The 14,586-nt window shown below is 36.8% G+C and overlaps 1 protein-coding gene across 3 annotated transcripts in view; it reads left to right on the forward strand.

Annotated features, from left to right (window-relative positions):
* LOC127632063 (serine/threonine-protein kinase D2-like) overlaps positions 1-14,586 on the forward strand; it is a 52,952-nt gene that overhangs the window by 34,993 nt on the left and 3,373 nt on the right. For all 3 annotated transcript variants that reach the window (XM_052110538.1, XM_052110539.1, XM_052110540.1), the window contains 12 exons: positions 1,043-1,226; positions 2,997-3,068; positions 3,220-3,382; positions 3,956-4,067; positions 6,986-7,063; positions 8,069-8,378; positions 8,648-8,700; positions 8,802-8,874; positions 9,983-10,089; positions 10,345-10,506; positions 12,589-12,687; positions 12,941-13,208. In XM_052110538.1, coding sequence (XP_051966498.1) covers positions 1,043-1,226; positions 2,997-3,068; positions 3,220-3,382; positions 3,956-4,067; positions 6,986-7,063; positions 8,069-8,378; positions 8,648-8,700; positions 8,802-8,874; positions 9,983-10,089; positions 10,345-10,506; positions 12,589-12,687; positions 12,941-13,208 — 1,681 coding nt within the window. The remainder of the gene's footprint in view (positions 1-1,042; positions 1,227-2,996; positions 3,069-3,219; positions 3,383-3,955; positions 4,068-6,985; positions 7,064-8,068; positions 8,379-8,647; positions 8,701-8,801; positions 8,875-9,982; positions 10,090-10,344; positions 10,507-12,588; positions 12,688-12,940; positions 13,209-14,586) is intronic.

Here is a 14,586-nt window from a genome sequence, read left to right on the forward strand (position 1 = left end):
ACTCTGATTGACATAGAAAATATAGCTTTTGTCACTTATCGTTTGCAATCAGGTTAGGACACGGTGTAGCTGTGTGACTGACGGTGTGCTTTTGAAACTTGAATAGGTGGTCACTATGAACTGCCACTGTATGATCACTGAGCACACATTTTATTTTCACAATTTCTATCTTTGTGTTTAGAAGAAATTCCAGTGAGGTTATAACAACACAGGTTGAGTAAACAATGACTGAATTTTCATTTTGGGGTGAGCTATCCCTTTAAAGGAATATTCTGGGTCCACTGCAAGTTACTGTAAGCTCAATCGACAGCATTTGTGGCAAAATGTTGATTACCACAAAAATAAATGTAGATTATTTTCTTAAAAAAAAAGCAAATTTTTTTTTGTTGTAATCAACATTATGCCATAACTGCAATCGATTGAGCTTAACTTGTATTGAACCCGGCATATTCCTTTAAAAGGATGGTTTAAAAATGAAAAATGTGTCCAAGTTATATTACTCCAACCCTTATGACTTCTTCCTCTCTAGAACACAAAAGGACATTTATTTAAAAAATCTTTTTATTGCTTTTTGCCATATAATGAAAGTGAAAAGTGGCTCTGGGCTGTCAAGCTCCAAATAGAACTGTATCAAATCATTGAGGGTTTTGTATGTGGCACCCATATCAAATATGGCAACTAAGCAGTCAAGACAAACAAGAACCCTGTTTCATGAGAGAAGCAAGAACTTGATGAGGTTTGATGTTACTACCATCCAACCTCTGTTGAGTCTGTAACAACTGACAGCCTACAGTCACTATTCACTTAATTCATTAAATGGCAAAAAGATATTTGAAGACTTTGTAAAAGCTTTCCTTTTATGTTCCATGGAAGAAATAATGTCTTATTGGTTTGAGTGATAGTAGAGTAAATAATGACAGAATTTGTATCCTGGGTGAACTTTTCCTTTTAGGAGTCTAACCCTAATTTACTAAATAAATAACTACTTACTGTACTTACTAGCTGTAATTAAGTACTGTGTTATGTGTTACTCTGTCTACAGCCCCGTACGGCCAGTGAGGCTAGACGCTATTACACCGGGAGGCCTGTCAAACTGGACAAGATGCTCATGACTAAAGTGAAGGTCCCGCACACGTTTGCCATTCACTCGTACACACGTCCCACTGTGTGCCAGTACTGCAAGAGACTTTTGAGAGGACTTTTCCGCCAGGGACTCCAATGCAAAGGTCTGAAAATTCTGCCTTTACCTGCATAATGATCACACACAGTGTATCCTTATTTAAAATGCTATATAACTGAATATTTCTGTGTGATTATGCAAATGGCTGTGAAGTGCCATTTGATGTTGCTTGTGTTGTACAGTAATTTAAGGAGGTATTTCTATTACAGGGTATACCAGACTTTCAGGTCAAGCTCAGGCACTTAAACATAATTAAAGGAAAAGTTCACCCAAAAATGTAAATTCTCTCACCATCATGCCATCCCAGATGTGTATGACTTTCTTTTATCTGTTGAACTCAAATGAAGATTTTTAGAAGAATTTCTCGGCTGTTCTGGTCCATACAATGCAAGTGAATGGGTGCCAAAAATGTGAAGCTTTAAAACTCACATACATCAGCATTAAAGTAATCCACAAATCTCAAGTGGTTAAATCAATGTCTTCAGAAGTGATATGATAGGTTTGGGTGAGAAACAGATACATCCTTTTTACTATAAGTCCTACTCATTTCCACTTTAACTTTCACATTCTTCATGCATATCACCACCTACAGGGCTCGGAGAAGAATTTATTGCAAATAAAAAAGACTTGAATATTTATATGTTTCTCACCCGCACATATCATACCACTTCTCAAGAAATGGATTAAAATACTGGAGTCTTATGGATTACTTTTATGATGCCTATATGTGATTTTTGGAGCGTTACAATTTTGGCACCCATTCACTTGAATTGCATAGACCAAAAGAGCTGAAACATTCTTCTAAAAATCCTAATTTGCATTCTGCTGAAGAAGGAAAGTCATACACATCTAGGATGGCATGAGGGTGAGTAAATGATGAGAGAATTTTCATTTTTGGATGAACTATCCCTTTAACTTGATTATTGAACAGAAAGGAAAAATGACCTTGTGCTCAGTGAGAGATGGAGGATAAGGGTGCCTACATTAAGTGAATTTTATATATATTTTAATATTTTTATTGCATCTTTATCATACCAATTTCTGTGATTTTATTTACTTGGTGGAATGTTTAAGAGTGACAATCACTGATAATACCACAAAACATCTCAGAATTCGGGAAATATATTGCAAATATGTGCAATATATTAGCGGACAATGTAATTAAGGAACTGGCTTTTAGTTAGTTAAAAACATATTCTAGGTTCCTTACAAGTTCATTTTAAACAACAACATTTGTGGCAAAATGTTGATTATTGCAAAAAAAAAAAAAAACAGTGTGTATGTTAATGTTTATGAACTGACCCCATTTAATTCCATTGGAAGTGCTTTAATGTAACTGCTAGTTTTGCTTTTTTCATATAAACTTGGGATGATTCAAAATAATTTTTGGTAATAATGAACATTATGCCACAAATGCTGTTGGATAAGCTTAACTTGTATTGCACCCAAAACGGTTCTTAAAGGCCATATAAGACAAACAGCATGGAAATGGATATTAATGGCATGGGGCAAGGCAACATATTGATTACCAATTTGTAAAAAAAAATTTTTTTTTGTTTTAAATATTTCGATTATAGAGAGAGCACAATGAAGAAACACCTGGCATATTGTTTAGTAAATTGCTAGTTTGTAATGTTAGGAGTTAGCACATTGCACCCAGGGACATGACAAAAATGGGAACATCCGGCAAAAACCAAAGTAGTGAAGTTGTTCAAAAATGAACTTATCCAATGTCCAATATATTTAAACATATGAGGAGTAAACAAAATGCAGGAGACCCCCTCATAACACTTGCTATGTTTTGTTCTTTTTTAAGACTGCAAGTTCAACTGCCACAAACGCTGTGCATACAAAGTACCCAACGACTGTTTAGGGGAAACCCTTGGAGGTAATAAGAGCCTGAGAAAAACAGTGTTGTCGTAATGGACATATTTAACACATTTGGAATATTTGTACTACTGTGTCTCCAAACCAGCAATTGTCGTTTAAATTATTGTGGCTTTTTGCCCTCTTCACCTGTTTTCCTGTCTGTTTCTCAGACATGTTAAGTCCGAGCACAGACGCAGAGGTGCCGATGGACTACAGCAATGAGTATTCTGAACATGATAAATCTTCTCTGATGGACGAATCAGACGAGGCCATCAGTATCCCCGGGTCCTTCTCCCCCGACAGCAACCAGGACGGAGTCAGCGGCGACCAGAGGTTTGTCAGACAGGTTTTAGACACAAATTAGACAAAAATGTAGCTTGGTAGGTCTTTCTGTAAACCATATGACTTTCTTTCTTCCAAGCAACTCCAAAGGAGATGTTAGGCTGAATGTTCATTCTCAGTCACCATTCACTTTCATTGCATTTTTTTTTTTTTTCATACAATGAAAGTGAATGGTGACTGAGACTGACAAACATCTCCTTTGTGACATAGAAACACCAAAGTATCAACACGCAGCAACAAATAAGTGAAGCAAAAGAAACCTCAAGGCAAATCAAGTGGAGTCTGTATTGTCAAATATTTTTTATTAAAGCATTTGAAAGACCAAAGCGTGATTCGCTTTCGTTCAGGTTAATCTTTTCTCGGAGCCTGACGAACATTTGCACCATGCTAAATGGTTTCGATGAATTCTCACCAGGTATTCTCTTCCCCTTGTTGCATCTCTCTTTGTGTGAATAGGACTTTATGTAGCATTAAATTGCCCGCATACCTCTGTCTCTCAAACACCTTGATCCTCTCTTAAGAGCTCATATTCTTGTCTGACTGTGTGCTGTGATGTCTCCCCAGTGCTAATATTCCTCTGATGAGAGTAGTGCAGTCAGTCAGACACACCACTCGTCGCTCTAGCACAGCCATCAAAGAGGGCTGGATGGTGCACTATAGCAACAAGGACACACTGGTAACTTCCTCTGACTCCCGTCTTCCTCTTAACACAGAGTTCTTTCTCTATTACTCTTGATTCTTTACATGAGTGCTTCTCAATTGATGGTCTGAGGTCTCTTCTGATAGGGTTGTGGCACAATGCTAAATACAAATAAAAAAATGTGGAATAACACACCTTAGATCAGATGTTCTTAACAACAATGTACTTACATTTCAATTTAGGCATTTGATACAATGTAGTTATTGCACATTATTGAACCTTGTGTGATTCGCATTAGCTGAGGTTGGGGTATGGGTAGGGATAGGGGTAAAGTCAATAGTATTATCACATATGTTATTAAATGCAGGTACTTTAAATTGTAGTATAATGATGTTAGTACAATATAACAACACATACAGTATTTACACAATAAGTACATTGTATAAAATGCTTATTTTTTAATAAGACACCTAATGCAAAGTAAGTTCAAACAGGCTCGTCAACTTACGAAATGAAGGAGAAAACACTTATAAACACAATAAAGCATTTGTATTTGTCTTAATCAGTATATAACTCTTGTTTTCCAGTTTAAATAAATAAATAAATAAATGCATAACATTTATTTGAGACACAATTCTGATATTAATACTTATTTTCAGAGACTATATCTTGAATTAAGTCATTTTTCTTACCCTTTGGCAATTCGTTTTGTCTTGCATAAATTTTTTAAGCTTAAATCTAATAAACGTCAGTGAGGTTGATGCTTAAAACCAGGTGTATTTGCCAGTGGGGAGTTAAAAAGGCATATCAATTCACCCAAATTAAGCAGACATGAACTTGGAATTGTTGTTTAAAGGGATAGTTCATCATTTACTCACCCTCATGATATCCCAGGTGTGTATGACTTTCTTTCTTCACCAGAACACATTTGAATAGAAAAATACATTTCTCAATTGCATGGTGATCCGACTTTTGAAGCTCTAAAAAGAACAAACATTCAGCATAAACATCATCCATACGACTGCAGCGGTTAAATCAATGTCTTCTAAAGTGATACGATCGCATTTGGTGCAAAAAATATCAATATTCAAGTACTTTTTAACTATAACCAAAGCTTCCCGAGTGGCTGGAGTTCACGTGGTCTCTCATGTGACACATTCGCATTGGCATGTTACAGACGTAATCTCACGTTGTCCACTCGGTTGAGACATCCAGTATGAGCACACAACGCACCATAGTGAGTAAAGAAACAGATAAATACAGATCTAAACCAAAACCAATGAAGCTTTTGTACAATGTACCTCCTACTCACTTGTAAACAGCGCTGCTCTTCCGGCTGTGACGCACGTGCGTCAGTTCGTGCGTGAACATGCCAACACGATTACGGCATACGTGCATACCGCTGCTGACCGGAAGTGATGGATTATAGCTAAAAAGTACTTGTATATTGATCTTTTTTGCACCAAAAGTGACCGTATCGCTTTAGAAGACATTACTTTAACCGCTGGAGTCGTATGGATGAAGTTTATGCTGACTGTCTGATTTTTAATGCTTCAAAAGTGAAATCTCCATCACTTGCATTTTAAGGACCTACTGAGCTATGTTTCTATTTTTCAACAAAACATAAGCTAAGTTATGTTTCTATTTTTCAACAAATGTTTTCTGGTGAAGTAAGAAAGACATACACACCTGGGATATCATGAGGGTGAGTAAATAATGAGAGAATTTTCATTTTTGGGTGAATTATCACTTTAACAAGGTAAAAGAAACCCCGACTACATTAAATCCGAGTTTAGCTGCCATAAAAACATCAAAATTCAAGATACATATAGGAATAATTTTGCACATTTTTCCACTGCAAAAAATCATTTTGTTAAATGGTATTTTTGTCTTGTTTTCAAGTTAAAAATATCGAAATATTCTGAAAACAAGATATATTGACTTTACAGAAAATAAATCTTATGGCATTTTGCTTGTCAAATTGATCTGGTATTAAGAATGTTTATATATTTTTTTTATTGGAAACAAAACAAAATAATATTGTGTGTATATTGTTACAGTGTATGATTATTGTAACACTTTACAATAAGGTTTTATTCTATAAGTTTATGTAATGCATAAGGTATCATGAGCTAACAATTGTGTTTTACAGCATTTATTAATCTTAGTTAATGTTAAAATATCATTGTTTTAATGATTAGTTCTTAATGCGTTAACTAATGTTGATGTAAAAATGACATTAAAATGAATATTAAGCCAGATGAATAAATGCAATAAAATGATTGTTCGTTGTTAGTTCATGTTAACTATTGCATTACATGCAGAACTGATGTTAAGAAATACCTGTTTGACAGTTTTGTTAAACAAAATACTTTAAAAAGTGTTTATGTTGTGTTGGGTCACCACTTGGCCAGAGTCAAATCTGAGTCCTGAAGAAAAACCAGTTGAGAACACCTCTTTGCAGTTTGCACTATCCTGACCTCACTTCCAAGCATCGCTATTGATATTTATTTTTGTGTTCTGCATCAGTCTGCTCTGTAATATCACCAATCTTCAGCTTTATAATCAGTCTATTCTGTTTTGAGTGTCTCCTGCATGGTTACTATTAGAGCAGATATTGATTTGTAAGAGTGAATAGTGCTAAATGTCACTCATAGTGGGGGTTCGAAATTTATTTTCATGAAGAATGGGATAAATTGGCTAAGGTATTTTCTCAGTATTGATTTACTGACCTGCTCTTGCCCTCCTGTTATGCATCTGAATTTCTATGTAACGTTCTCTTCTTTAGCCATTTTCTTTCTAACTTTCCTCCTGGTTTTTCTCTTACATCCTCCTCTCCAGCTCTGTTTACCCTTCGCTTTCTTCTTCCTCCTGTCTGCTGGGGTGATGCTGTACCCCAGCATCAACCCTATGTTGACCTATGACCTCTGACCTCTCACCCCACCCTCCAACAGAGGAAGAGGCACTACTGGCGCCTGGACTGCAAATGCATCACCCTGTTTCAGAATGACACCACCAACAAGTACTACAAGGTATAAACTCCTTTTCTTGTACGGTTTAAACCTCTGATGCATTATGCATGAATGATTGAATCATGAAGAGAAAAAAAGTTACTGTTCCATCTAACTTCAAATCAAGAATATAGGCTAATCATTATCAATTAGAGGTAGATTGATAACTGTATATAATTTTTTATGATTAATCATGCAATAGTAGCTTTTTGAAATAGCTTTTTTTTTTCATCATGTCTCCAACTTCACATCTTTTGAATGATAGAAAACAACAACTCATCTGGTCATTGCATCTGTGATTTTAATTATTTTGAACTGTTGTAGCCTTTATAAAAATTTGAGAATACCATTTTTTCATCAGCTGATTAATCATTTATCCACTTTGACCAATCAGTTATCACCCTATTGAAATGCATTGGTCAATAGGGTTGTCAAACCTGAGCATGTTTCAGATGCACTTTGAATTTATGTTGTCATAAATAAAACTAAATACAAAGATATATAAAGAGCAAAATCAGAAAGAATAATGGGCAAGGGTCAATTTTTTTTCACCCCTTGGTGGTATGAATGCAACATCACACCCTGAATGGTTAAATATGGCTTTCAAGGATCTTTGCCCTGTAGTGGATGTCGTGCATCAAAGGGTTAATCACATTCATCACTGTTTGTAGACATTGTGATCTAAATTACACATGAGGAGGGTATTAATATGTGTGGAACAGCCACAGTACTTTATGCCCTCACACCTTTAAATTAAACATTCACAGAGAAAATTGATGCATGAAAAGTCCTGGCTCATGAATTAATGCTGTATGAATGGTTTCCAAAAGCTATTTGGCCATTAAGGTGACTTCACATGTAAAATTGGTTTCATCTTTCAAGTATAATTTCAGTTAATTATCTTGGCATACAATGTTAATTCAAATTCCGTTGTGAAATTAACCTATGCTCACCTTTGCACACCTTTGTCTGAATGATTGAGAGTCCAATTTGCCCCTCCATCTTTCTCTCTTCCCTCCTCCACAGGAGATCCCTCTCTCAGAAATCCTAGGGTTACGCCCGGCGGGTGACTTCTCTCTCGTACCTGCTGGAACAAGCCCCCACTGCTTTGAGATTGTCACGGGCAGCATGATCTATTTTGTTGGAGAGGACCCCAACCCCATTCCCTCCCCCTTATCCAGTATATCTGGCCTTCATTTCTCTGCCACGCCCAGCAGCGTTGCACCCAATAGTGGATTGGGGCGGGAGTTCGCCAAAGGCTGGGAAACTGCTATTCGTGAAGCCCTCATGCCAGTAATCTTCAAAGACAATCCTCCAGCAGGACACACCCCTCATCGTAAGTGAGACTATATGACTATAAGTCCATTTTCCATCCATTTTCAAACTCATCCAAATATAATAAAAATGTTTGTTTTGTATAGCAATTCACATGTAGGCACAATATATATTTGTCTTCAAAACAAAAGTCTTTAGAATAAAAAGCTATGAGAAACATAGATCAAGTCTGCTATGTCCTAACTTTTGACAGGTATTGTAAATGTGAGTGTTAAAGCGTAGTTATCAAGTGAGGCTAATGATGTTATTATTGATCTGTGCAATGTTCAGGGCAGGCATCAGTCAGCATCTCTGTGTCTAACAGCCAGATTCAGGAGAATGTGGTGAGTGGGATGAACTTGACATTTAACACTGTATTACATTCATTACACAGTGATAATGATGATGACAATTATGCTATTGATGATGATATTGTACCCAACAGGACATCTGGACAGTGTACCAGATCTTTGCTGATGAGGTTCTGGGCTCTGGACAGTTTGGTGTGGTGTATGGAGGTATGTCCATATAAACATTATTGAACACTAGATTTGAAATTTTTCATCAAACTTGCAAAACTTGCTGTGTGGTTGCTAAGGTATTCTGGGTGGTTGCTAGGCAAATTCTGTCTGGCTGCTAGGGTGTTCTGGATGGTTGCTAGGTGGTTGCTTACTTGCTCAAGTCAACAAAGCCCACCCCAAGTCTCTATGATATTCTGGTGCCTGTATATTACACAAGTCCTTCTTTAAATGCAATTCTATGGGACTTATAGGTTTTATCGTCTGCAAAGTAAAAGTGAGTCAGAAAAGTATAAATTCATGTCTGAAGCACAAATTGAGTTTGCAGACGAAAGAGTTCCTAGACGCCAAAGTATAACATAGAGTTAGAGATTTGTTCAAATACCTACCTTAAAGGAATATTCCGGCTTCAATACAAGTTAAGCTCAAACGACAGCATGTGTGGCATAATGTTGATTACCACAAATATGTATTTCATCTCGTCCCTCCTTTTCTTTAAAAAAAGGAAAAATCGAGGTTACTGTGAGGCACTTACAATGGAAGTGAATGGGGGCCAATTTTTGGAGGGTTTAAAGACAGAAATGTGAAGCTTATAATTGTATAAAAGCCCTTACATTAATTCTTATGTTAAAAGTCATGTATTGTCAAGTTGTTTAAATGGTAATTTTTACAGTAATTTTAGGGTTTGTTGACAGTACATCATCATGGCAACAAAGTTGTAAAATTGGCTATAACTTTACACAGAAAATGTTGGTAACTGATTTACAAGCATATCGTTTCTGTCTTGTGGCTGTACTTTTGATAAGGTGAGTATTTTAACATTCACCATTACCTTCCATTGTAAGTGCCTCACTGTAATTTTTCTTTTTTCTTTTTTTTTTAAAGACTAGTCAAAATTAATTTTTGTGGTAATCAATGTTATGCCACAAATGCTGTCAACTGAGTTTATCTTGTATTAAATCCGGAATATTCCTTTAAGTATAAGCATTCGGAATTGCCTCAGCAAACACCCCTAATGATATGCAATAAAGGATATTTACAGCTAAGAAGGTACACATAATTATACTTCTCCGTATACCAATCACTATCATTTCCCCAATCCACACAGGAAAACACAGGACATCTGGCCGGGATGTAGCCGTGAAGGTGATCGATAAGCTCCGATTCCCCACCAAACAGGAGAGCCAACTGAGGAATGAAGTGGCCATACTGCAGGTGAGCAGTAGGGGGCGATAGAGAAGCAGTGTTCTCACCATACTTAGTAATTTGTTGGCTGTTGAATGAGTAAGCTGTCTTATTGGCTAAATGATAAGGAACTCGTTTCACACAATTGAACCTGCTGTGTATCTACTGACCGTGAGGACACTTAAAATGAGACCATGAATGCAAATAGACCACAATGTTGTAACTCAATGGGCTGTGCTATTTTATCTAGTTTTCACTGCCCATCCTACTCTTTATCTCTCTCAGAGCTTGCGACACTTGGGTATAGTGAATCTGGAGTGTATGTTTGAGACTCCAGAGAAGGTCTTCGTGGTAATGGAGAAACTTCATGGTGACATGCTAGAGATGATCCTGTCTAGTGAGAAAGGACGACTTCCTGAAAGACTCACCAAGTTCCTCATCACACAGGTCAGCACTGTTTGGAATAGCATGGCTGGGTCTACATATAATAATTTTATAGGTATCTTTATGTTTTATCATTAAAGGGACATGTTAAAGATGTTGTCAGATGTCCATTAGGTTAGGTGGGCAGGGTCAGAGTGGAAAATAACAAATCAGGAATTTTATAATTTAGCACTTATTTTTGTCAAAGGCGTTTAAGACGCAGCTCCTAGGACATAAGGAAATGACACTAGTGCAATAAATAACAATTATTTCAATAATTATTTTTTTTTTTATGTTTAGGCCCACAGCAGTTTATAACATACAAGTAGTCTTTATTCTTTTTAAAGGAATAGTTTAACCCAAAATGAAGAAAAATAGAAATATTTCAGCTCAGTAGGTCCTTAAAATGCAAGTGCATGGTGATTTGACATTTGAAGCTCCAAAAAGAACAAACAGTCAGTATAAACGTCATCTATACAACTCCAGCGGTTAAATCAATGTCTTCTAAAGCAATATGGTCACTTTTGCTACAAAAAGAGATCAATGTTTAAGTACTTTTTAAATATAAACCATCACTTCCGGTAAGCTTCACGTGATGGTGGAGATCACACGGTCTCTCGTGTGACATTCACGTTGGCATGTTACAGACGTAATCTCACATTCTCCACACGCTGAGACATCCAGGATAAGAACACAAATGCGCCATTGTGAGTAAAGAAACAGATAAATACAGATCTAAACCAAAACAATCTAAGCTTCTGTACAGTGTTCCTCCTTCTCACTTGTAAACAGCACTGCTCTTCCAGATATGACTCACGTGCATCGGTTCTCACGTGCCCGAAAAAGTATTTTGATGCTTAAATTGTACTTAAAGCTGTAAGAAAGACTTTATTTATTAAGGCAGTATACTCTTAATGAGTTAGTAATTATTTGTCTTGTTTTCCTGTAAAAATATCTAAACATCCTTAACACAAGATACATTTACTTGAGATGCAAAAGTTCTTAAGATGTACAGGAATATATCTTGAATTAAATGTATCTTTCTTACAGCACTGGCATTGTTTCCCATAGTTTTAAGCATAAATCTAGCATCATTTTTCAAGGCTTATGACAAAAAGTATACATAAATATTTGCCAAACAGGTAAGAAAACTGGGAGGAAGAAAAATTGTTTAAGTGATTGTGCTACATTTCTTTAAAACGAATGCCACTTGCACTGCACAAAATCATTTTCTTAAGCAATAATATGGGAATGGTTCCAGTAAAAATACAGTAAATGGTTTAACTTTATATTTTGTGTTTTTAACTACTATGTACTAACATTAAAATATATGTAAGTACATAATGTTCTACATTGTTATAGGGTTTGGTGTAGGGGTTAATATTTAGTGTAAGGTTGGGGTAAGGGTAACAGTGTAACTAAAGATGTAAATAAGGTACTTTAAATGTAACTACAATGCAACAGCACGTTTGAACATAATAAGTACATTGCATCAAGTACATTCATGGTCTGCACTTATATAGAGCCTTTTTAACCTTAACGGTATTCAAAGCACTTTACACTGTGACTCATTCACCCATTCTCGCACACATTCACACACCAATGACGTTAGAGCTGCCATTGGGTGCAACTTGGGTTTCAGTGTCTTGCCATGTGGAGTCGTGTGGGCCGGAAATTGAACCGCCAACCCCGCGATTGGTGGCCAACCCGCTCTACCACCTGAGCCATGCAAACATAAACATTGTTTGTTGGTATATGGAACCTTACTGCTTGTTAAACATTGTGGAACATGCCCATAGTCAATGTGATAAACATGATTGCAGATGCCACTTGATTTGATATGTGTTGAATGCTTGGACATTCAGACATTTTTAAGCGTGGCCTAACTGTCCAAATACATTGATGGTCCACTATATGTAGTATGTATGTGTGCTCACTGTGAATGTGTAAGTGTGTGCAGATGTTTGTGCATGTGTTACTTCATGGATGTGGTTGTTATAAACTGTATTTTGTTTTTGGAAGCCAACAGTTTGAAAGAGAAGGGTATTTCTTAGAATATGACCACATTCTGTTGCACCCATATCCTCCACTTCACTCTCTTTCCAGATTTTGGCTGCTCTGAGACACCTTCACTTCAAACACATTGTGCACTGTGACCTCAAACCTGAGAATGTGCTGTTGGCATCAGCGGATCCTTTTCCACAGGTGGTTACAAGCAAACCTTTCTTTCATTTTAGATGTTTCACATCCAATTTAAAGGGAAAGTTCACTTCCAAGTGAACACAATAGGAGATGTAAGGCAGAATCGTAACCATTGACTTTCATTGTATGGAAAAAAAATGCAATGCAAGTGAATTGTGACTGATGTTACTTCTCTTTTTTGTCCTCTTTTATTTGTTAACTCCTTTTCCCACCCACATACTGCATACTCACACTTTACCCACATGCATGCACATAGGTCAAGCTTTGCGACTTTGGCTTTGCTCGCATCATCGGAGAGAAGTCTTTCCGCCGCTCTGTTGTCGGTACACCAGCTTACTTGGCCCCTGAAGTTCTCCTGAACCAGGGTTACAATCGCTCTCTGGACATGTGGTCCGTTGGTGTTATCATGTATGTCAGTCTAAGTGGAACTTTCCCTTTCAACGAGGATGAAGACATCAATGATCAGATACACAATGCCGCCTTCATGTACCCACCCAACCCCTGGAAACAGATCTCTCCTGAAGGTAACTCAGAAAAAAAAGATTCAAGATTTACAGTGAAAAATCAGACTGACCTTACAGTGAAATCAGAAACAGTAGGTTGACTTTTCTTCATCTAAAATCGGTCTGTGCTTACTGAAATTCAAAACACTGCCCCCAGTGGCCAAAGCGGTAAATGTTGTTGGGCGTATGGGCACCCGTGAGCTCCATTTTCCCGGTGTAATCCATGGAGGGGTGCCAAAAGCAAGTTTTGAAGCTTGTTGTTTTTAGCTGCACATGCAGTTATACAGAGAATATGCATGTTTTATAAACCGAACCCATACTTGTTTCAAGGGGTATCTGAGCCCCGGTCTCCAACACTGCTGACGTGATACGCATCCAGTCTGATAGGAGATGCCGCCTGTCCGTGAGTCTGCATAATGTGGCCGATCAAGGGTACCAGAAGTATCGGAAAAAACAAAATTACTGTTGCTTCAAATTATTGCTGATTGCGTCTTATTTATAAAACTCAGCGCTATTTCCTGGTGCAATTAGCTACCGCCAATGGAAAGCAGACAATACATTTCATTTTATAAAAAAAAAAAATTCTATTGATCATGGCCAGAGAGTGTGAGCGAAGCCGAGATGTGTGACACTCAGCTCATTAACCCGCTCCATAGTGTGCACGCCTATGATAAAATGTATCATCCTAATTTTGTTTTTGTTAAAGGGTGTGTTATTTTATCCAGAAATGAGCATTAAATGTATTCTCTTTTTCAGTAGGCTACTGTTGCTTGATTAATATTCCCTACAATTTTATGTATGAATTGTATGCAAAAAAAGGACTGTTGTTAATTATATAATATTATTATATTAGTAAAAATACCGTGTGCCCCGTTTGTTTTTCCTTGATATGTTTAAAGCAGCATAAAGTGAATCTGGTATTTATATGCATCAGATGATCATGTGTTGTGCATGCGCTCTTTATATGCACAGCAGGGTTTAACCATGGATTTAACAAATAAAAAATATTCGTCCTGCATTCTATATATTTATTATACATATATATATATATTATCTCATGTTTAATGATCCCAAAACAAATACAATTATTTAATTAGCAAATTACACTGCCTTCCTTTAAGAAAACGTTTTTATCTAATGTACAAATATTTATGGCTTATTTCTCCGCGCATGAATCGAGGAAGCGATGTCAGAAGGTGTTATCTGCAACCATTAATCTAGAGTCCGTTTTTACATTTCACTTATCATTAAAGTGTGGATTTGGCTTTGGGAAACTGACCAGCAGTGATGTGCCACTTTATCCCAAAGCAGATATCGAAAGCAACAGGCGGTCGATTAAGTGAGATATTTCCGCTATGAAATTCTCTGTGTTAGAGTGAAAATCTTACTCTAATACTAA

Source organism: Xyrauchen texanus, chromosome 38, assembly GCF_025860055.1.
Source record: "Xyrauchen texanus isolate HMW12.3.18 chromosome 38, RBS_HiC_50CHRs, whole genome shotgun sequence".
Taxonomy (NCBI): domain Eukaryota; kingdom Metazoa; phylum Chordata; class Actinopteri; order Cypriniformes; family Catostomidae; genus Xyrauchen; species Xyrauchen texanus.